The following is a 22,415-nucleotide window of genomic DNA, read 5'->3' as shown; positions in this document are numbered from 1 at the left end:
AGCAGGCTGGCAGGGCAGGGAGCCAAGTGAGCCCCACTGAGGGCTCTGCGGAGGAAAGTTGGGCCGGTGGGCCTGACGCTGCTGGGACTCAGCGACATCAGGACGGGCGGTCAGGGTGGGTGTGACGTGTGTCCTAGATCCTGTGCCTGTCGCCAGGACCCCCACAGACAGTGAAAGGAACAGGGAGTGCCGTGCAGCATGCCCAAAGGGGGCTCCCTTGAGGTACCCCCCCCAAATAAATAATACATAAAGGCCAAGTAGATCTAGAAAATGCCCACGTTCTCGTCTCCTGGACTCTCACTATATAGCAGACTGCTGATATCATTTTTGCTGAGCTCACGTCTAAGGCGAGTTTTAACACTCTTAGCAGTGGTCCTCAAAGTCTGGCCTCCAACCAGCATCAGCATCATGGAGACGGGTTAGAAATTCAGATTCTCGGGCCCCACCCCGCACTTACTAAGCAGGGATTCTGGGCCTGGGATCTAGCCTTCTGAAGTTAAACAAGCCTTTCAGGTGCTTTGAGTTTAAGAAGCACCTAAATCACCTACTAAAGGCTCTGAGAAGTCCTGCCACGAGGAAACCCATGTTGTTTTATTTACTCTAATGTCGCCCAAACGGGCCACATGACCCTTCTGTGGCAACGTATTGGTTCCCGCTCTCAGGAATAAGCCTTGGGAAACGGGAAAGAACACGGACTAGATTTCTGGTGGACACCATTCGACTCCCAGTTCTGAGGCCCACCAGCCTGGGGAGGTGCGGCCTCTTCACATGGCTGGGTGGGCGGTGGTGAGCTGCCAATCGGCTCCTGTCCTGCAGCGCTGCCCTGGGCTCAGAGCAACACCCGCTGAGCTGAGGCTGCTGACAGTCATCATAACCGTCACTGCTACGAATAATAACAGGCAGGCGTTACCAACAGAGTTCCAGAATGTTTCACGAGTCTCTCTTTTTGCCCTTCATTTTCCCCCATAGATCTCTGTTTGGTTTGGGGGTATCAGGCTGAGTCCTACAATTTGCTCCCCACACCTGCATTCTCAGGTTGAAGGCCCCGACTATTCATGGCCTCTCACCAGGGGGGCAGAAATCAGGCTCCCTGCCTGGTGCTTGCTCTACGAAGGGGCACAAGCACACAAGACGGCCCTGGGGTACTCAGGGAGTGCAGCCACGCCCACCCCGGGATTTGCTCCCCGCCTCAAGCAGATAAACAGGGAGTTAAATAAGAGCATCCTGTCTTCTTTCTTCCCAGATCAAATAACTTGGCATCGCATAGTACAAAAGAATATTGCCTCTTACAAACTGCAGGGTCTTGGAACAGTTACCTAGTGGCTGAATCTTAGATTCCTCCCCTGTAAAATGGGTTTGGTAAAATTCACCCTACCAGGCAACTGTGAGAATTAAAGAAAGATCCTCATAGTGTGAGCACAGCGGTTGGGACAGAGCAGGGGCTTAATAAATGTGGAACTGGACTCTCACTGTGCTCCTAGGCAATGTGGCCGTCCAAATTGAACCCATCTTTCAAGGCCCAATTGAGTTCAAACATTCGTACATTCATTCATGGGTGGCATAGTTACTGAGCGTCTACTGTCTTTATCAATGACTCCTGTTGCAGATACAAAGCTGAATAAAACCTCAGCATCTAGAGGCCGTTACAGACATTGTAACTAATTACATAGTTACTGAATTAAAATTGTGGTTAGGGCAAAGGAGAAGTCTGTCTTCTGCAGCCAGCTCAGCCCGGCCCCACCCATAATGGGCTTCCTTCGGATTCCCTACTTATTTTCTGACTGTGGACTTTACCATGTACTGTCTAGTATTGTTATTTGAATTCTTCCCAAGTGTCACAAGTATTTCTTAAAGCTGACTGTAGACAAGGACGGGGATCTCAGGCTGCCTTTGCCACAGTTCCACACAGAACAAATACGCAGGGCTCAGTCAACAACAAAATACATTCTCAGCTTAGCATCTCTCTCTTGGGAATAGCAATGTGGAAATGTCACAATGACTTAGAGGTCTCCTTCCAACTTGGAATTATCAGACAGACAACTATTTGAGTGTGTACAGAAGGGTAGGATTGGGATAAGGCAAGGAAGGCCAGTTTATGGAATGTGGTAACTAGATCTGATTTTGCTGTTCTGGTTGTTTTTATAAAAATAGAGACGGGGTCTCACCATTGCCCAGGCTGGTCTCAAATTCCTGAGCTCAAGTGATCCTCCTGCCTCGGCCTCCCAGAGGGCTAGGATTACAGGCGTGAGCCCCCTTGCCCAGCCCTACATCTGATTTTTTAAAAAGTTCCTAGCACACATATTCTTCCTGAGAAATGGGTCTTTCCAACGTGATTGTCAAATCTGTAGCAGAGAAAATAAACGTTGTTCTTTCATCTTAGATTTCTCAGCTAAAACGGCGTGAGGCCACCGTTCTTTGAATGGCAATCCCAGATTGTGCTCATGAGATGGGGGCGGGAGCTGGAAGAGCAGGTTTCAGACAACTGGCCTGGGTAACTCCAGGGGAGAGGGAGCCCGCCCTCTCTGGGTGTGGCAGCAGCGTCCTTTGTTCTGGCATTTCCTTGGGTTGTGGGCTCATGTGACAGTTAGCCTGTCCCAGCACGGCAGGGGATGTGCTCCAGGACCCCGTGTGTTAGGACTTTTGTCTCCGAATGTCAAATACTATGGAGAGAAATGAGGCCACCTGGCTGATGGGGGCAGGGAAGCAAAAGTAAAGGGGCCGGGCGGGAACCCAGTGAGCCCTCACCCCATGTGGCACCAGTCTCAGGCTGTTCCTTTCGCCTCCTGTGGGGCCGTTCAAGGCAAACCAATCCATGAGGCTGACATGTCCCAAACACTGGCTGCTCTTTTGTGTTTTCTCAAAACGGCCTGCAGGGGCGCACCCCCACAGCACTTCGCAGTGCTCCTTGCTGGGGTTTGGAAGGCCTCTGCCAGAGGCATGTTGAAACTTAACCCCCAAAGTGGCAGTATTCAGAGATGGGGACGTGAAGAGGCGGTTGGGTTGAGGGCTCTGCCCTCATGGATGGATCGATCCACTCACGGACTAATGGACTGATCGGTTATCATGGAGGGACTAAGAAGAGGAAGCGAGACCTGAGTGACCATGTGAACACGCTCGGTCCCCTGGCCGTGTGCTGCCCGGTGCCACCTGGGGAATGTGCAGGGGGACCCCACCAGGAAGAAGGCCCTGCCCGGATGGGCCCCCGTGACCTTGGACTTAGCCTCCATAACTGTAAGAAATAAATTCCTTTTCTTTGTAAATTACCCAGTTTTAGGTATTCTGTTATAAGTAACAGCAAATGGACTCAGGCACTACTACAGGAGACTTTTGAAAGCACCGCTCGGACCATCTGATGCCTCTCATCAAAAGCCTGCCCGCAGCCCTGAGAACACAGTCCTAAGTCCGTGGCATTCTGCAATTTGGGACCGTGTCCTTTGCTTGTTTGGTTTCCTGGGGGGTGGCAGGCAATACAAGCTCATCGGTATTTGAGGGATGAATGGATGGGTGCCATGGCTCTCCACGGCGCGGCTCCGTGGCGACCCTCCCAGCCTTGGTCCCCGGCTCCCCAGGCAGGCCGAACTTTGAGTCACATGGGACTTCTTTTAATGCTCTGACTGCACGGTGCTTTCTCAAACTTACGGCTTTTGTTGCGCGTGCTCCCCTCGAAGCCTGAAGGCATGGATAACCCCTACTCACTCTTCAGAGGCGGAAGCCTACCCTCACCTCCAAGCAAGCTTGGGTGGGTGCCCTCTCTCTATGCCATGACAGTTTGGTTGCCTGTGACCTCCCCTGCACTATGAGCCTTTCGAGGGCAGTGTATTATTTTCCACAGGACAGTGTCTGGCACAGAGTAAATGAGCAACAAATATACGCCAAATGCATGAATTCATGAATAAATGCAAGAACGAAGGCACGAAGCCTCACGCTGGGGCCCTGGCTGTGCGGCCCGGGCCAGAGGCATGGGAGACACTTACGTATTCCACTTCTTTGGACGGGTCTCCGAGGCTGCCGTTGGTGGTAGGGGCAGCGGTCTCTGCGGCCTCTGGCTTTTCCTGTTGCTTCCCCTCCTCCTTGGGCAAGCCACCCTGCCCCGGGAGGGCCACCTCTCCCACGCCGAGGGCCTCGCTCTTATATTGCTTAACAAATTCTTCCATCACTTTCAACTCGTTCTCCAAAAGTCCACGGCAGCGAGAGGGGTCCTGGTCGTAGATGGGGAGCTGATGCATGAGCTGGCGCCGGCGGTAGTAGGCGCCCTCGGTGCCCGTCACTGGCTGCTTCTCCTTGGGGATGAGCTCCATGTACTGCAGGCCCTGGGGGAGGAGGGAGAGACGCGGTGATGCGGACGGGGCTCCATCAGCCAAAGAGGCAACGACAGAGTTCACTTAAAACTCAAAATGCAATACCTTCCAACAGTATCAGCATCTGAAAGACATGGAATCTTTATTTTTTAACTTAATGTAGCTTTTTTTTTTTCAAATTTAGAAGGTACTATCTGTCCATTGTCACAAGTAAGAAAACACAGATGAGAGAAAGAATGTAAAAAATATGCAATCTCTATCTACCTTGTGTGTAGGAAATGTTCTATATCTTGATCTCGGTGACAGTGCCACAGCAGTGTCTCTGTGTCAAGTTCAGCAGGCTGCACACACAAGATGCACACGCTTTACATGTGCATGCTTTACATGTTACACAGTCATTTCAGTGCATGACGGACCACACACAGCAGTGGTCCCATGAGAGTATAATGGAGTTGAAAAATTCCTGTCACCTAGTGATTTGTGCTCCAATTGCCTGCTGTGCTGTACGTGGTACAGTCACGTGCCACACAGGTTTGTGGCCCGGGCGCGACAGGCGACACCGCAGAGCGCAGGTGTGCAGTAGGCTGCACCGTGCAGGCTTGTGTGAGTACATTCTATGACGTTTGCACAATGATGAAACTGCCTAACCACACGTTTCTCAGAACGAATCCTTGTTGTTAAGAGGCCATGACTGTGCTTTGATTTAAAAAGCATTGAAAAAGTATACCTCACTGGCCCATGGTGACAGCTCGATAACAACTCTGTGTTTATCCTTCCAGACTATTTTCTATCTGTATTTATTAAAACTTATTTGAATTTTATTTTCTGTGTGTGCATGCGTGTGTGTGCCACTTAAGTGCGTCCTTGATGAGTGGCGCTGTTTCTCCTGTGACTGTGACAGCCCACGTTCACTGTGGGCTGAGAACAATCTCGACACGTGAGAAAAAGCACTTGTTTGCACCTGTCCATTTACGCTCTATTTGTTCATTAACCAGCTGGTCTCTACTTGCTAATAATAATTATTGTTTTATTGCTTATTCCCCAAAGACTACTGTAGTTTGCATTTTTGGATAGCGCTGGGAAGAGCAAGGAGTCTTACTATATTTACTCGTGGGCCAGGTTTTCCAGTAGAATTTAAATGAGGGTCATTTTGCTTTGTTCTCTGACGTGCAAATTATGGTCACAATTACCAGTTAGCCTCTATCCCCAGGGGAAAGCTGCTATTTCCAAACCTCTTCTCTGCTGTCATTTGCTGGAGAGATGCCAATTGATAAAACTCTTACAGTATAATGACAGAAGTAACACAAGCTGGCTGACCTCATAAAGCCTGTGCCCCACTTGGGACTGTCCTCTCACGGGCCCTGCACCCGATGTGCTTAATTTCTACCTTCGCTCACGGAGTTACCCTCCCTGGAAGAAGAAGCCCTCTCCTGCCTTTCCTGTTCTCACGAGCAGCACCATGTGCTTTGGCCTCGCCCTGGTCCCTGACGATCCCCAGCATGTTTGAGCCAACCCTCCGGCAGGACTGTCCACTCCCTGCGGGCAGGGCAGGCTGTGTCACCTCTACTTTGTCGCAAGAGCGAAGCCCTGGTCCTAGGCATGCCAGCTGTGTCACCGCAGCCACGTCCTTCCCTCCCTGTGCACAGGTTCCTCGGCTGCAAAATGAGGACCCTAAAGCCTAGGGTGGTTGTGGGATTGGTTAACAGATCTACAGCATCTACACTGTATATGCTGTTGATTTCCCCTCCCTTTCCATTTCGATCTGTGACTTTTCTGTCTTTTTAGATCTGTGTCTTCCATTAAACTCACCAGCTGTATACCTCAGAGCAGTCTTTCTCAAATGGTGTGATGTATGACGACCGTGTGGAGAAGTCACTGAAATGCAGACTCCCAGGCACCACACCCGCCCCCATCAGGATCTCAAGTCAGCAGTTGAGGTGTGGGTTCAGGAATCTGCATTTTTAGTAAGAGTCCTGGGTGACTCTGATGCAAGCTGTTGGCCCCTGGACCTTACTCGGACTACTATTTCAGTAAAACACTGGCGAGAAAAAATGCGATCAGCCAACCGTGCTTCTCAGGCATTGGGCACCGATCTGAGGAAAGGCTGGTGAATGAGTCTTGGCTTCTTCAGGCTTTTGCAAAACCCATGGATTCTCAAGGCAGAAATGTGAATTTTGGTAACGCATGAGAGGCCTAAACGAGCTTTTACTCTGTCCCAAGTTGTAGTCACAGATTGAAGCTCTTGAAGAGAATGGTGTGACTGAAGTAGATGTTCATTTTAGGTTTGCTGGCTTTGCAACATGGATTTTTGTTTCCATGAAATGGAATATTTTTACTTCGTTTACTTCATGGGCAATACTCCTTTAATTAAAAAAAAAAAATCAACCTAGTTTAAAATTGCTTTCTCTTAGAAAAGTACAACTCAGTCGTTATGGGCATACGGTAGTTCATGGTTTATTAATTTAAAAATAAGCAAAGGCGCCTTCTAACAGTAGAATCAACAAGGTCTCCAGTCAATACCTTTCCCATCAATATGACTGGAACTGTCTGAATATTAACGGGCTCACAGGCAGCTGTCCGACTTGGCTTCATTTATTTATTTTCGTTGAACAGAAATCTTCCCCGTGGTGGGTCCTGAGGATGGGGAGATTAGGGGAGATGGAGGCCTGGGAGCTGCGAGAGGCTCCCTGTTAATCCTGGACAAGCACTTTCCATTCCCGTGCAGACCGTGACCCTGAGCCTTAGCGCCAGCTTTCCTGATTCTGCCCTTTTAGAACCGCCTGTCCCATAGCTTAGCACTTGGAGCTGGACTCATTTTGGAATTGTGGGAGTTCACATGGAAATTCACACTGAAATTCATAATAAATCGTCCCATTTGTTGCCTGATCCTCCCCTGGGCACACAGACAAACAGAAGGCCCGTGCATCATACCCCCAACTAAACCGCTGGGCTTAGTCCTGACCCCGCCTCAGGAGACTGGGATTTTCCTCTTGGTCAGTATGAAATGACAGGTGGCTTCCGGCACCATGGCGGACAGGCAGGTCTGAAGAATCTCGTCTCAGCCTTCAGGGTGCACAAGGATCACTTGGAGGCCTTTCGAAAAAGCTTCTGGGCCCACCCTTAGATTCCGATTTAGGTGGTCTGGAATGAGCAGTTGGACAGGTTCTCCTGGGTGGGTCAGACACAGGACATCCTTCTCTGGGGGCAGCGGGTGGGGAAAGGAAGTGGGCCCATCAGAGACAGTGGGAAGAGGCAGCCCAACAGCCCACAGGCTGGGGCAGGGCAGAGGGCCCTGGGGATGGCAAATATACCCACACCACCTCCTTCCTAGTTCTTGCCCAGGGCTGGGGCTGCTCCTGGGATCTAGAGGATTTTGGAGGAGTGGAAACGAGTGGCTTTGCACACTATGCCAGAGTGGGCATCAGGCCTGGCCAACGTCCTACTAACTCCAAGTGTTGAAGCAGCCCCGGTTGTAGGCTGATTCAGCTCATGGGAGAGTAATTGCTTCTCCTACGAAGACAGCTGACTCTCCCAGGTTCAGTGGTTTGAGGAATGGCAGGAATAGCTAACACTTAGGGAGTGCTCACCATGTTCCAGGAACTCTTCCAGCACATGCTAACCCATGTAATTCTCACAACAGCCCTAGGAGGAAGGTATTAATGTTACCCCTTGGGAAACTGAGGCACAGAGAGGTTAAGTAGCCTCCCCAAGGTCACACAGCTGGTATGTGATAGAGACAGCTTTGAACTCCGCAGCTTGGGTCCCAAGCCCCTTGGAACTGCCTCTCTAGAAGATGGATGATTTTCAAAGAAGGAAATGTTCCCCAATTTCTGGGGCTGTTTCCCTTTGTTGTCATTTCAGGGTGAGTGAGCTGTGTAAGCATCACCTGGAGCCGGGAGCCCCCATTCCCTGGATGTGTCTGTTTCTCTGGCCTTCCAGGCCCCGCACCCTTCCCGGCTCAGCTTTACAAATAAACGCTGTGTCAGGAACCCTGGGGCAGCAGCCTCGCCAGCCGGCAGCTCACTGATCCCTGCATTCGCAGCATCCCTTCCCGGCTCTGTGCTGGCCGCAGGTGTCTGTGGCTGCAGAGCTAATGGGGTTCCTAGCCAGGGCCCTGGAGAAAGGGAGTTTCCCTCCTGGGGATCCAGGGTTCCGGTTACAGCTCAAAGCCCCAGCCGGGTGCCGCTTTGTCTTTGCATCGTCACGGCCACTGCATGCAGCTGCCACTGGTGTGTGCTTTGCCGTGCCTGGCCTTGCCTGGTGGCCTGAGACTGCTGCCACCGCCCCCTATTCACACAGCCATGGCAGGCACTGCTCATCGACCCCTGATGAGGGTTTCAGAAGCCCCCTCGACACTGCCCTCCGGGCAACCATTATCGACTGGCATAGACTTGGGGAGGGAGTGGCAAGGACAGAGGTTTGGGCCCAAGTCAACAGGTTGGTGCTGCTTTGCCCTATGAGAGAACCTGCCAGGTATCTCTCCAGGAAGCTGACTACGGTCATGTTCCCATAACCCATAACACGACAGGCGCTTTCGCAGACCACTTGGGAAGATTGGTTTAGGTTTCAACTTTTCCCTGAGGACCTTTCCCAGTTATCTGGTGCTCTGCACTCTGGTTGGGACATCTTGGGTGGAGAGGTTCCCAGAATCTGTCTGTATCAGGAGAGAAATAGAAAACGCAGAGCAAGGTGAAGTGCAGGTGCTCTTGTATCCTGGGTCGGGCGGGAGGACACGCTTGGGCTCTGGAATCGGAAGACCCAGTCCTGATTCTTCTCTTCCTGACTCTTGTCCTGCTGTCAGCCAAGGACAGTAAATGGGCTTCATCTTGCATGTCAACCCCAGTCAGTAGTGGCGAGCTGGAGTGCTGTGTTGAGAAGGATTCTGAGGGCCGACAAGGGCTCAGTGGGAAACAGTGCTCTAACTGACCAGCGATGTCTGCATGGGTGTGGGTGCACAGGGTGAGGGTGAGAGCATGCCACCCCTGCACAGGCTCCTCTCACAGCTCTCCTCCCCTGTAAAATGAGCTGTAACGTACTCAGCACATAGGGAGCGGCGAGATGTTGATGAGATACGTCCGCAAAACGCTCAGTGGATGCGGCTTCCTCCATCTTCTCCCTCTTGCCTCCCCCAAATCCTGGCTAGGTTTCAAAGACCCATTCAAGCTCCTCCCTGTTCTTGACAGCCTTGCCTAGAAATGCTAAACCAGGCTACCTGCTCCCTCTTGCCTCCCCTCCCACCTGCCAGTTCTCCTGGTTTGTCCCAGTAAGGAAGAGCCCAAGCTTTGGAGTCAGGGTGGCCTGAGTTCAAGACCTGGCTCTGCCACTCAAATTAGCTGTGGGACATTTGCTTAGTTGCATCATCTCTCTGAGCCTCAGTTTCCCCCTTTGTAGATGAGGGTAATGTTAATAGTAAATGCCTAATGGTGCTGGAAAATTAGATGAGATTGTGCAGGGATAGCTCTTAGCACAGTGGCTGGCGCACAGTAAAAACTCAATAAATATTGGCAATTAGGCTTATTGTTACCAGTCTTTAAAGGCTTAAGAATTTCTCTGGCTTGGAAGAATGACAGATAGCAAGATTTAGTCCCACTCCCAAAGCGCAATCAGTCTCGATGACTTGGTAATTAAAGAACGGTTGGGAGGGGGAGTGGGAAGGGGAGTCGTCCAGTCTCAGGAAAGTGACTTGCTTCAGCACCCCAGGAGCGGAGCAGACAGAGGGGCTCTTTGCAGCCGCCTGGCTTTATGAGCCAGCATTACTCACTGCCTGACGGTGCCGTCCCCTGATTAGTCTGGGGTCCAAGCGTTTGGGATTTTCACCAACCAGTTCCTGACACCCGCAGCCAATGCTTTTATGAGCTGCTTGCTTTAGTTTCCACTGACATCTTGGAGACCCACTTGAGGGCTTACCCAGACCTGGGGCTGGAGGCAGATCCGAGTTCTGAACCACCTGGCATGTCCTGGCTCTGCTGCTGTCTGATGCCACCCTCTGTGGCCTGGAATCAGCCCCTGCCTAGGCCCGAAAACTTGCAAAGGCCAATTAGCAATTCTGTCTTTCCTTACATGTGCAACGATTCCTGCCTCATGGGTTGGGTGAGCCCATGAATGCTGATATGTTCTTTTAAACGTGCTTTATGCTTTTCAAAAAGTACAGATTAAGAAAAAAAAAGTCTTAGTCTCTCTTCATTTTGTCTGTGAGGGATCCCCTCCCCCAAGCGACAGCTTGGAACTGTGCTTCTCAAACTGTCTCTGGCGAAGGGTCGAGGTTTGTTTTCCACTGACTGCAGCATGATTTGTGGTCTCACTCATGTGATTAGAATGTAGCGCATGCCCCGTGAGATTCCCACGTGAGTCTGACCGCAGCAGAATTGTTCAGTGAGACGAGTTCTCGTCTCATCACATGGTTGCACATCAAATTGCTAGAAAATTTTCCCAACATTTATTTTCAATTTCTGCACTTTTGTCATTGTGCACCAGTCACAGGGACTTTGTGGAAGGGCTCCAGTCCACAACCCACACTTAGAATACCTCTGGCTTGGAGGGTGACATTGCAGCAATCCTCACGTGCCCCGAACCGTGCTGGGTGCTGGGGCGCCACGGCGGACAGGACAGGCAGGGTGTCTGCCCTTGTGGGCTTCACTTCACCCCCGTGTGAAGAAGAGATGAGAACTAAGCACAGAGGTGCAAAAGGTAATCACAGCTTGCAATAAAAACTTATAAAGAATCAGAAAGAGAGAAAACATGTGGCATCTACTGTAAATTGAGTAGTTGGGGAAGGCCTGTTTGAGAAGAGCCCAGCCATGCCAAAGAGCAGGGAAAGAACGTTTCAGGTAGACGGAGCAGCAAGAGCAAAGCCCCCGGGCAGGGCAAGAGCTTGGCGTGTTCTAGAACCAGAAGGAGGAAGTCAGTGTGTTGCAAGGTCTTGAGTGAGTGAGCAGGGAGTAATCGGAGTTGCAGGGACAGGACCATGCAGGTCTCCAAAGGCTCTCCTTTTCTTCCAGTAACGGTTTAATTAAACGGCTTGCATTTCTAAAATTGTTGAAGCTTTTACAATTTTATCTCACTGACTTATAGAAACCATCTGGTCCCTTGTTACTCCAGGTGTGGCCTGGGGATCAGCAGCATCAGCATGACCTGGGAATGTCAGGAGCGCAGAGTCTCAGGATGGCCTAAACCTGCTGGGTGCATTTTAATGAGCTCCCGGGTAACTTATATGCACGTTGAGATTACAAGAGCCCTGGATCTTGAAGGCGGCTGCTTGGGGCATCACCTGGGAGTCCTTTAAAATGCTCACATACAGTGATTTGTACTCTGCAATGCGGAGCTTCTGATTCAATGGTCTTGGGCAAAACCTGGGTGTGGGGACTGTGTACAGCTCCCAGGGATTGCACGGAGCAGCCAGGGTGCCACCTTGTGTGAGTCACTTGCTGTCTCTGGGCCTATGTCCTTTCCACCTTCCTCAGGGCCTCTCTGACCATTTGCCCAAGACTTCTCTGGGTGCCTGTACCTCAGGGCCGTGTAAAACCAGTTTGCTCTTCCTTCTAAGACCAAGAGGCTTCAGCTTTCAGGGATAAGAAAGGCCTGTTTCTCTGCTCTCTTACAGCTTCCAAAGGGTATATCCCAGGCTACTTTGAGGGAAAATGAATGTCTTACAGATGAGGACAAGGACATTGAGAATTTTGAGTGATAAATCATCCTCTGTTCAGAAGTGAGGAACCCAAACAGAACAAAGAATGTGCCTGTACTACAGTTGGAAGGCCCCTTAGAGTTCATATGAACACCTACCCATTTCATGGATGAGGAAAACTGAGGCCCAGACAGTCTTCATTTCAACATAACATGATGTAGGAGCAGGGCTGAAACCACAGCCATTCCTACCATTTTTGTGACCATGACCTCCTGCTACCCCATCTTTGAAATTCGAAAACCCATGCCATAGCTAACATTTATGAGGATGTGAAAATCACTTGGTTGGAGGAAGCTGTCTTACCAGTTTCTGGGTGACTCCAGGGGGAGCCCACTCGTAGGTGATGGTGTCAAAGGTGGGATCCTTCCCAGTGGCAATGGGGTTGGTCATGATCATCCGGTTCCTCTTGTAAATGCGGATGCCGTCCCCGCCTTTCACCCGGGCGGTGAGGGTGGAGTACTTGGAGTCCATCAGCAAGCGGCCAATTTTCCGATCATCTTCTAGGTCGGAGCTCAGGCAGTGGTCCTCTTGACTGCATCTGCAAGACTTGCATATTTTCCTGGGTGGGAGGGGGAAATGAGATCAACTTCCAGGAAAGAGGCAGAGGCTCCTGCCAGCAGCAACTACCCTTTTGAAAGCAAGTTCAAAGTTTAACTTGTAGTAACTTGGAAAGGGAAGCAGTAGACAAGCGGTAACTTGAGACAAAAAGTGCCTTCAGGATCGGAAACTGCATTTGGGAAACGGCAGTCTTTCTATTGGTCTATTTGTGTGGAATGGGGAATGTGACTTTTATTGGTAAAAAGAGTAGCACATTTTTCCTCCTTGTGGTTGCCATGGCAAGGCTGGTTTATTCATCAGATATGTTCTCTCAACCTGGAGTCTGTGTGGCCCATAGCCTGAACCTGGCCCACAACCTGCTTTTCTAAATAAAGTTTTATTGGAACACGGCCATGCCCATTTATCTACATATTGTCTATGGTTGATTTGGGGCTACAGTGGAGCAGTTGCATAGTTACAACAGAGACCATCTGGCCCATGGGCCTAAAATATTTACTATCTGGCCCTTTACAAAAAAAGTTTGCTAACCTCTACTCTAAAGAATTATTAAAATTGTCTCCCAAGATTCATGAGCCATGGAACTTCAGCAACTTTTAAACTCTTTAGCATGCATGATGAATACGGTGGAAATTTTCTTCAAGAAACTGGTGGACAGGCCCGAGGCGGAAGGGGACTGGAGAGATTGATGTTCTGGGGAAGGCTCCGTCAGGACGCAGGGGAAGGAAACGTGTCCTGGGAGGGTTCACGTTTACTTGAAAGCCTCACCACGCTTCTCTTTGACAATTAAAAAGAAGTGGCTGCTTTGTGTCAGCTGGTAAGGTTCAGAAAGCCAGAGTTCCATGGTGTGAGAGGAAAACTGCTCCCCTCCCCTTCTGGCCTGTCACCATAGGTGGGCTGTGCTGTGTCTCCGATGCCCTAACACATGCGAGTTAAGAGCTTGTTAAGTAAAGTAAGCAAGGTCAAGACCAACCGCAGGGACAGGGACGGGGAAGACCCAAGCAAGAGAGACCTCTCTGCAGCTGTGTGATCCTGTCACAGCCAGGAGAGCCCAAAGGGACCTCTTTGCCTCTCCTGTACCCAGGCGATGGGCATGTTTGATGGTAAATATTGACTGCGGGCCAGCAGGGGCGTGCCTGCCTGCCTCTACACCAGCGGTTCAAAGCCAAGGTCAATTTTGTCCCCCAGGGTGCCTTTAGCAATGTCTGGAGACGTTGTTGTCAGTCCCAGTGGGGTGGGGCTGGGGGCGCTACCAGCATCTAGAAGGTGGAGGCCAGGGACGCTGCCAAACATCCCGCGCCACATCACGCAGGACAGCCCCACAGCCAAGAACCATCAGGCCCAAAGTGTCAACTGTGTGGAGGTTGGGAGGCCGTCATCTAACACGAAGAGAAGGAGGCCGTTGCAGCCTGAAAGGAGCTTACCATTGGGGTAGGAGAGGAAGAGAAAATCAGATAGAAACTATACCATAAAGCAGAGTAAGTCTGGGCCGGAAGAGGGTTGCATATATCTGGGGTGCCCTGCCGGCCTGGCCCCGTTCCGCAGGAGGTTAGTGAGTGGCGCGTGGAAATAGGCTCAGCCCTCACTGGTCATGAGTTTGGAAAGCAGTGGGTTGAAGAAGATTAAGGCTGCTCCTTATCTTTGATACGCTGATATGCGCTGTGGCACTTGGAACGGTATCTGAGAAGCTTGCAGTCCAACTTCACGTTCAGTGGGCTGCCATTTGAGAAATGTTAACGTCGATGATCTCAAGGATTCGTTCCAGCAGTACCAAACAGAAAACGGCCCTAACGGTGTGGCAGGGCAAGAATGAGAAGTCTTCTCCCTCTCACAAGAAAGGGGTGCTTGTTTTGCAGAATTGGGGCATTTTATTCACAGTCAGTAATATTCTCTGCCTATCGCGTTCGGAGCCAGGCATGAGGAGGCTGCTTCTCTAGGAAGGTGGGCGAGAGGTAGTGCCAGTGGCTACACGTGCGGAGTGAGCACAGAGAGCTGGGCACGGAAGGAGGAGGACGAGGCAGGGAGTGAAGGAAACCCGGCCAGGAGGGACGAGGAGGTGCCCTGACTCCAAGTCTCCCCCGTCCTTCCATGCATGGAGCTGGGTGAGGAAGCCGCCCTTTGCTGTTTTGGTTAATGTGGGATCTCAGGATGCTATTAGAGATGCTGGGAATGTAAACACTCGAAATAGAAAATTTTAACAAATATGACACGTTCTTTGAGAGTGTGTTAAGATTATTTCTCCTTTCATTCATGCTCTTTGTGCTGCCAGGCACGCTGCTGGGACTTTGCAGATGAGGAAGACACCCCTCTCACCCCACCCCCACTCTTTCCAGGAAGCCAGATTGTGGAGGACACAGACATACGCCAAAAGATCGTCAATGGTATTAAAATGGCCATTTCTGCAATTTGTCATCAACGACCTGGAATTGAATTCTGTCCTGTGATGATCAGTTGAGGGGCTTTCCTATCAAGCCAGGCTGGCCGGTGCTTTGATCATTTAAATATCTTTCAAGCCACCGAGAGTCTGAAAACTGGAGCATAAAAATGGTTTAGCAGGGTTTCCTCCCTAAAGTTCTGTGATGTCACTGCTTCAATATGGGCTGAATTGAAGTCCCTATGGGGATGACACTTGACATGCAGGACGTGCAAGCTACAATCTGCATTTCTCAAAGACAAATCCACTTGATGTTCAAATCATTTATTGGGGGACAAGGAAATACAGGGATTAAGACAATGCTAAGAGACTTCTGCTTCCAGCCTGAGAAACAGGATCCAAAATTGTCCTCCCGCCATAAACAGCTAGACAACAAGACACGCCATATTAAAAGGCCATGTTCGGATGCTGGACAGCAGGCAGTGCAGGACTGTGATCCTTGAGAGAGGGGAACGGGATGGAACGGACTCGGTGGGTGCACTCAGGGAACATTTTCCCCCTGCCTCGATGACTCTAAAAGGAGACACTCCAGATGCCTTCAGAGAGCTGAAGAGGAGTCAACCTTGTCCCGAGGCCCAAAGGGAAGATTCAGGACCAGTGGGGTCGAGACGATAGGGAAGCTGACTTTCTTCCAGGCAAGACAGAGCTCAAGTGGCCAATATAGAAGTGTGGAGAGTTCCCCCTCGGGGGAGCATTTTGGTCGTAGAAGGAATTTTTGGAGGGATGGGAGCCTGAATTAGATGACCTTGAAGGTCCCTTACACCCAGAAGACCACGTGAGCTGCTCTGAGGTCGAGGACTGTCAGGGAACGGAGCCAGAGACTGGTCTCTGCTTTGAAAGCTCGGAGCCCATGGACTGCAGAACGGGTAGGAGCATGGGATTGGGTTCTTGCAGATCTGAGTTCGAATCCTGCCATTTAGTAGCCGTCTCCCCATTCCCCACCCTCACTGTCCTGATCTATAAAATGGAGATGCTAATACCTACTGCTTAGGCTTATTTCAACTTTTAAATATAAAAGATTTCACTCAGTTCATTAGTAAGTCGTTATCATCGTCACTGCAAGACACAATGGAGGTCAGCAGCACTGAGGAGACACTTCCCAAACTTTGTTCCCTTGTCGAGTGCCCAAGGTCAATGCTAGGGCAGTGATGACAAAAAAATCCTTCTTTGCTACGGGGCTCCACAGAGCTTAGCCGCCCTCTCCCAGGGCTGCAGGGACAGCCACACAGCCTGTGCCCTACACAACTCCAGGGGGCGCCATCCACATAGCTGCTGACGCGAATACTGCCTGGAGTTGTGCGATGTGGTGGCCTCACCCTTGTTGTCAGAGTCCTTAGAGAATAAAACGAAAGATAAACTCTGCAAATCCAAGTCCAGCAGGATCTTAAGGCCCTCCTGTGCAGACATGAAGACCAGGTCCTGGCTTTTAAGTACTGTGGACAGAATGCCCTGTTTCTGTCCCAGGGGCCACTCTAGACCAAATCCCAGCAGCAGGGACAATGGCACAATGAGGGGAGACCGATCCCATCCACCAAGCCCCAGGGCAGACCCCTCCCACACAGGCACCAGCTAACCTCTGCCCACGTCTCCCCAGAGCAATCCTTACCGGGCTGGGCCTGGTGGCCTCCACCCTGCAATGGTTTACGAAGCACTAAGCTCCTTCAGATCTTTGCTTCTCCCCCCTAAAAAAGGCCTTTTTTCTTGTTTCTGAATCGGGCCAAGCAGGAGTGCCTTCCTCCTCAGCCGTCCCTCCCCAGCGGTGCGTGCACCCGAAGCCGTCCCAGCAGAGAAAGCAACTGGGGTTCCCAGAGAGGACAGCCAAGAAATGAAGGCAGGCAGAGTCCCTCCTGACAAAATCTATTACCTCCACGAATGCGGCTCGAAGCCCGAACACGTCCCCTTGCATCCCAAACACGCCACACCTCTTGCTGACTGCAGCTGGCCCAGGGACATCTGGAAAAGGAACAGAAAAGAGGGTGTTTTCCTTCCAAACGTCTTGGACCGGAGATGCTTGACCTCTGAGAGACTTGGCATGCCGGCAAAGGGACTGTGTGGGGTTCAAAGGGCTGGAGATCAATAAGCCATCACCAACTGTTTACCAGGAACAGAGAAGACCAGACCGGAATATGGAATGTGGTCCCAGGGCAGGCCAATGTAGAAGGGGGGCCTTCCCGATGAGAACGCAGTGGGGGCCCCTCCTTCCCAGCCTCCAGTGCTGTCGCAAAACATCCAGACTGGGTGGAAATACTCTGCTGTGAGTGACCGTCTGCTCCTCCCCCACGCTCACCCACACCCCGATCCACTTGTCACTGGAATGGAATCTTCCAATGTCTCCTCTCCCTCCTTTATTTGTGATTTATTGATAGGGTGTGATTAAACCAAAGCTACAGGCACAAACAAATGTGCATGCTGTCAAATGTTTATAGCTCAAAGCATAACTTAAATATTTTGCTAAAACATTCAAATTCATGAGCATTTAAAATCTCCTTTGGAAGAAGAACAACACACAAGACAGATTTTATTACTTGTCACCAGTCAAAGGTAACGAAAGTGCATTGGCTGCTGCTGCTGAGGTGTCTGGACTCAATGGTTCTCAAATGGCATCTTCAAACCAGGAGCATCACCCAGGAGCTTTCCAGAAATACAGACACCCAGCTCCACCCAGCCCTTTTGAATTGGAATCTGCAATTTAACAAAATTCCCAGGAGATTGGTATTATGTTAAAATCGGAGAAGCAGTGGGTTAGCATATGGATCCGAAATTTACCTAACTCTCCACTGGAGGTGGGGGTGGGGATGCCCGGATGCAGGGATGCACATTTACTGTGATTTTATCAGAAGCAGGGCTCAATCAACTAGTAATGTAAAGGGATTCAACAAACATAGTGATTCATTTAACCATTTATTCAGCATCTACTATGTACCAGGCACAGGGGATAGAGCAGAAGACTCAGGTGTGCCCTAGAGGAACTCACAGTCTAGGTAGGGGGACACTGAGAGGGAAATACATTCATCTCCTGCTCCTGGAAGGACTAAGTTTGAGGTAAGGGAAGCTGCCTATTATGTAGTAGAAAGGCATGGACTTTGGAGTCTGAGAGAGCTGGATTCCAAAGCCAGCTTTTCAACTTATTGGCTGTGTGGCCTTGGACAAACTGAGCCTCAGTTTCCTTACCTGCCAAATGGGTACAGAGATAACATATGTAAAGTACAGGACCACATTAGGCACTAGAAATGGTAACTTGCATACAGACTTTAGGAGCACCGAGGAAGGTGTTAATAAATATATATGGGAAATCCAGGGGGGCTTCCCAGAGGAGGTGACTTTGGATTTGGGCTTTGCAAGGTGGACAGGCAGAAGAGGGAGAGAAAGCAACGCCTAGCAGAAGGAAGAAAACGTGCAAGGATAAAAAGGCACAAAGGCACACTGAATAGGGTGTTGCAATCTGAGCACAGCTTTTGGAACAGTACTAGTGTCTATTCTTTTTGATTTTAAGAGGGGAAAAAACAAGCAGTGAAATTTGTGAAGCCATCATCGGCAGTGTTAGAATTCAAGGAGAGACATGGAAAGAGACAGCTATACTTCACAATATCTCTCCTTGCACCCCAAATCTTCCCACGATAATGCCTAGTTCTACGCCTCCCACTTGGTGACTGCTGTTTACACGGTGTTTTTGCAGACTCTGCTGTTCTGTTTAGCACATGTGTACAACATGCCTCTTCGGGGAGTAAGAGGCACATCGCACACAGTGGAGAGAAGCATGTTTATATTGGGGCCTGTTCAGTGCTAGATTCATGTTAAATGTGAAAATTAAGACAACACCCACCATTAACTTATCACCCTAAGCCGGGGAGCTTTCATTTGCAGGCAGAACTTTGCTCCCTAAAGCCATTGGCATATGGCCTCGCTAATTCCCACCTCTCCTTGACACCTTCAATTCTACTAGTTGAAATATAGTGATCCTCCCACACTTAAAATTTGAGCGATTCAAAGTTTATTTTGGGAGGCGTACAATTTATGAATAAGGATTCATTGTTGGACCGTTTCAGATATACCCAGAGGCCTGGAAACCAAAGAGATGTGTGGAAGCGTTTCGTAAGTGGCAAAATACCCTGCGTGCTTGAGCACTCTGCTCTTCTAATGAGAGCCTGATTGAACCGTCATCCCGCGAGGGCATTAGTCCCGATGCTTGGCCTGGAGAGTGGGGCTGCGACTCTGTCTGCTGGCTCAGGGTCTGGTCTAGAAACAGTGATGTCAGGCAACCCGTACGGCAGGGCCCTGGGCTGCGACGCGGGGGACGACCTTCTGGTGCCAACTCTGGCATTTATTAGCTGTGCAGCCGGAGACAAGCCATTTCCTTGCCCGGCCCAAATTTCTCCTCCATAAAATGAGAAAACCAGCCTCGACCGGGGTTGCCCAAGTTCTGTCCCACAGGATACTCCCTTTTTGAGGTATTACAAAGTGGTGCATGGTTGGGGGTGGCAAGAAGGGTTTTGTGGTCAGACACAGAGGGAGGGCGCCGGGCGTGCAGAGGCTTCCGGCCTTTTCCCTGCCACCCGCTCCAGGAGCAGGGAGGGAGCAGAGAGCGCGCAGCTGGTTCACGTTGGGAGACCAGGCCTTGCGGGCTGGTGGGTCTGGGGCTTGGTCCCGTGTTTGCCCTTCATTCTGCTGCACATGGGCAAGCGACCGGACTTGCCGGGCCTCACTCAGCGTCCTAGCCTGCAGGTGGGGACACCGGAGTCCAGCCTGCCTCACTGAGTTGCCACAGGGGCAAATGGGTCGCTGCCCACACACGCATGGAGTGTCCGTCGTTGCTGTTGTCGCTGCGTCTTGCGAGAAACAGATTGGGAGACCATGAATTAGATGTTCTCAAAAAAATTCTTTTCCTGCTTCAGAATTCAAAGGGGGGACTTCAGAGGAACTATTTTTCTAATTGCACACTTTATATTCTTTCCTATTCTCCTCTTTATTTCACATATATAAGAGTTCCTTCTCTGACTAGGTTTTTAAAAAGTAAAAGAAAAAAAAAAAAAAGGTCCACACACGTGTTCCACACTTGATGATAAACTCATTAAACGGAGCCGAAGCCACTCCTAGACCTTTGCTCTTAAAATGCTCCGCTCCCCAGGACCTGAGGAAAATTGACATTAAAATCACAACAAGCGCAAAGAAAGCCCAATGTAGTCAGGCCAGTGATGATGTAAAAAATCTGGCCTTTTTGGCCAGGATGCCAAACTAAATGTAGGTGCAAGAGGCAGAGCCAGGCAGTCCTAGACTCCATCCCACCAGGGCACGGTTTCCATGGTAACAGAGGGCCTTGCAAGGAAGAAATAGATTTGGGCCCTCGCGGCCGGTTTCCTGGCTGGCTGCTTCGCACAGTAAATAGTCATTTGTCTACTGCCGGCCTTGGTCCAGGAGCCAGACAGCCCCAGCCATCTGCGACGCTGAGAACACGACCTCGTTTACTGAGGAGAGGAAAACATCGTCGGCAACCGTGTTCCCAATGAGATACTTCGGTTTATAAACAGCAGGCTTCTCTGATGTGGACTGTCTCTAAGACGGCACAGTGTCTCACAGTAGCTAGGAATAGAAGAACTTAAAAGAAACCATCACTAAAAAAAAAAAAAGGTTTTCTTGGAATGCAGCATCTAATCTGTGCTTTCTCCTGAGGGGAGAAAAAAATGTTTTGACAATTTTCTTTGGCTGGGGTTAGTAGGATGTGGTTCATCTGATGGTGTCGTGGAACTGAACTGTGGCACGGCCTCAAACGGACTGAGGTCACACGAGGAGCCCCTGGGGATGCCAGGAGCGAGGGCGACTGTGGGACCACTCTCGTTTCAGCATTTGCCTTCGGGTGAACCCCGGAAGTCTTTGGGGGGAAGTGTCACCAAGAACAATGCAGGACTGAGAGGAAGAGGGATTCAAAAGGGGAAATGCCACGCGGGCTTAGGCACGAGCAGGGGAGTTGGAGTTGGACAGTGGGGGCTCTCCTCCCAGCTCAGTGTCTTCCTCCTTGAGTGACTCTGTTTCCTCCTCTGGAACAGGGACCGTCCCTACCCTTTGTGCCTCAGGGGGGCTGTGGTAAGCATGATGTAAAATTAAAAGGTTCTTTGTGAAATGAAATAAATTGTTTAAAAAAGTATCCAAAACTTGGACATAGGCAGAAAGGCGGATGGCACGGCCTTCCAGTGTCACATGGTGGCCACAAGGCAGCGGCTCCTCCCTCCCCCACAAGGGCTGCCTGCGGAAATTGACTTGGCTCGGCTCCGGTACTTGGTAAGGTTGTGTGTTAACTCGCAGATCTCGGTCCAGCAGAGACACAAATAATTTGTGTCCTTTTGAAAAGGATAACCCCCAAGATTTATTGTCCTGGAAGACATTACTAGTTCTGTAACTAACCCATCAATCTTGTCCTAACATTAAATGACCTATAAATACCTTACTCCTCAAGGCTTTGTAAACTGGCCTTAACATCTGTCTGGTTCCCTCATTAATGAGTAGAATAAAATCCTTGATAAATTTCACTTTATATTCGCACGAGAGTCACGATTTTATCTTTTTGAAAGTTGTATTTTAGCACAATCACATGCCCTCATGAGTCTCCATGGGTTTGCTTTCTGAGGTGGCGTGTTCTGAATTAACATAAAATTGTACTCAACGGAGACTTGTTTTTTACAGGTAAATTCTCTAATCATAAGTCTATGCGTTATTAAAGAGTATTGGTCAACACGTCTTGTTACTTAAAAACGAACTCTCCCCTAGGGGTTTCAGGAGAGAAGATGGGTGAGACGGGTTGGGGGTGGGTAAAGTTATGAGAAAGTCCAGGAAAGAAGTGGGATTATATACCAAAAAATGATCCGGAAACTACCCTACCACCGTCGACAACCCCAATAATAGTAGCTTTACAGTCCACAAAGTGATTTTACTTACTTATTCTTTTATTTACAAAAACAACCTTTCTTTGAGGTATAATCATTATTCCTAGTCAGCAGATGGTGAATGACCTTCAGTCTGAGAGCGGGGAAGTGACTTGCCCGCTCAGAGTGGTCTAAGTGGAGCTCCTTGGGAGGCAGGGCACGCGGGCCTCCTAAGTCTACCCTTATCCTGTACTGGCCTTTAAGTAAAAACGTTTTATCTTTTCCAATGAATATGATTATAGCTAACGTTTATTGGGTACTTATGTGCCAGGCACGTGCCAAGCATTTTCATATTTCGTTTAAGCTTCTTGGCAACCGTACAAGAAAGATACTTTATTAACCTCATTTTCAGATGAGGAAACTGAGGCTCAGAGAGGTTAAGCCTCTTCTTCAAGATCTGCCAGGAAGTGGAGGAGCCAGGACGAGGAACCAGGCAGATCCTACGTCACAGGTATGGTCTCGCCAATCTGCTGTAGCACTTTCCACCAAGCGTATAGCACTTCACAGTTTAGAAAGTATATTCGTATCCC

At 50.0% G+C, this 22,415-nt stretch overlaps 1 protein-coding gene across 2 annotated transcripts in view; it reads right to left on the bottom strand.

Annotated features, from left to right (window-relative positions):
* The window catches only part of LMCD1 (LIM and cysteine-rich domains 1), a 60,054-nt gene that overhangs the window by 13,209 nt on the left and 24,430 nt on the right, over nucleotides 1-22,415 (bottom strand). For both annotated transcript variants that reach the window (XM_012647221.1, XM_012647231.1), the window contains exons 2-4: nucleotides 16,836-16,924; nucleotides 12,286-12,541; nucleotides 3,975-4,310 (exon numbers count right to left, since the gene is read on the bottom strand). In XM_012647221.1, the coding sequence (XP_012502675.1) occupies nucleotides 3,975-4,310; nucleotides 12,286-12,541; nucleotides 16,836-16,924 (681 nt within the window). The remainder of the gene's footprint in view (nucleotides 1-3,974; nucleotides 4,311-12,285; nucleotides 12,542-16,835; nucleotides 16,925-22,415) is intronic.

This window comes from Propithecus coquereli, unplaced genomic scaffold (assembly GCF_000956105.1).
Source record: "Propithecus coquereli isolate 6110/MARCELLA unplaced genomic scaffold, Pcoq_1.0 Scaffold107, whole genome shotgun sequence".
NCBI classification, from domain to species: domain Eukaryota; kingdom Metazoa; phylum Chordata; class Mammalia; order Primates; family Indriidae; genus Propithecus; species Propithecus coquereli.
This window is presented reverse-complemented; position numbering and strand designations above follow the sequence as displayed.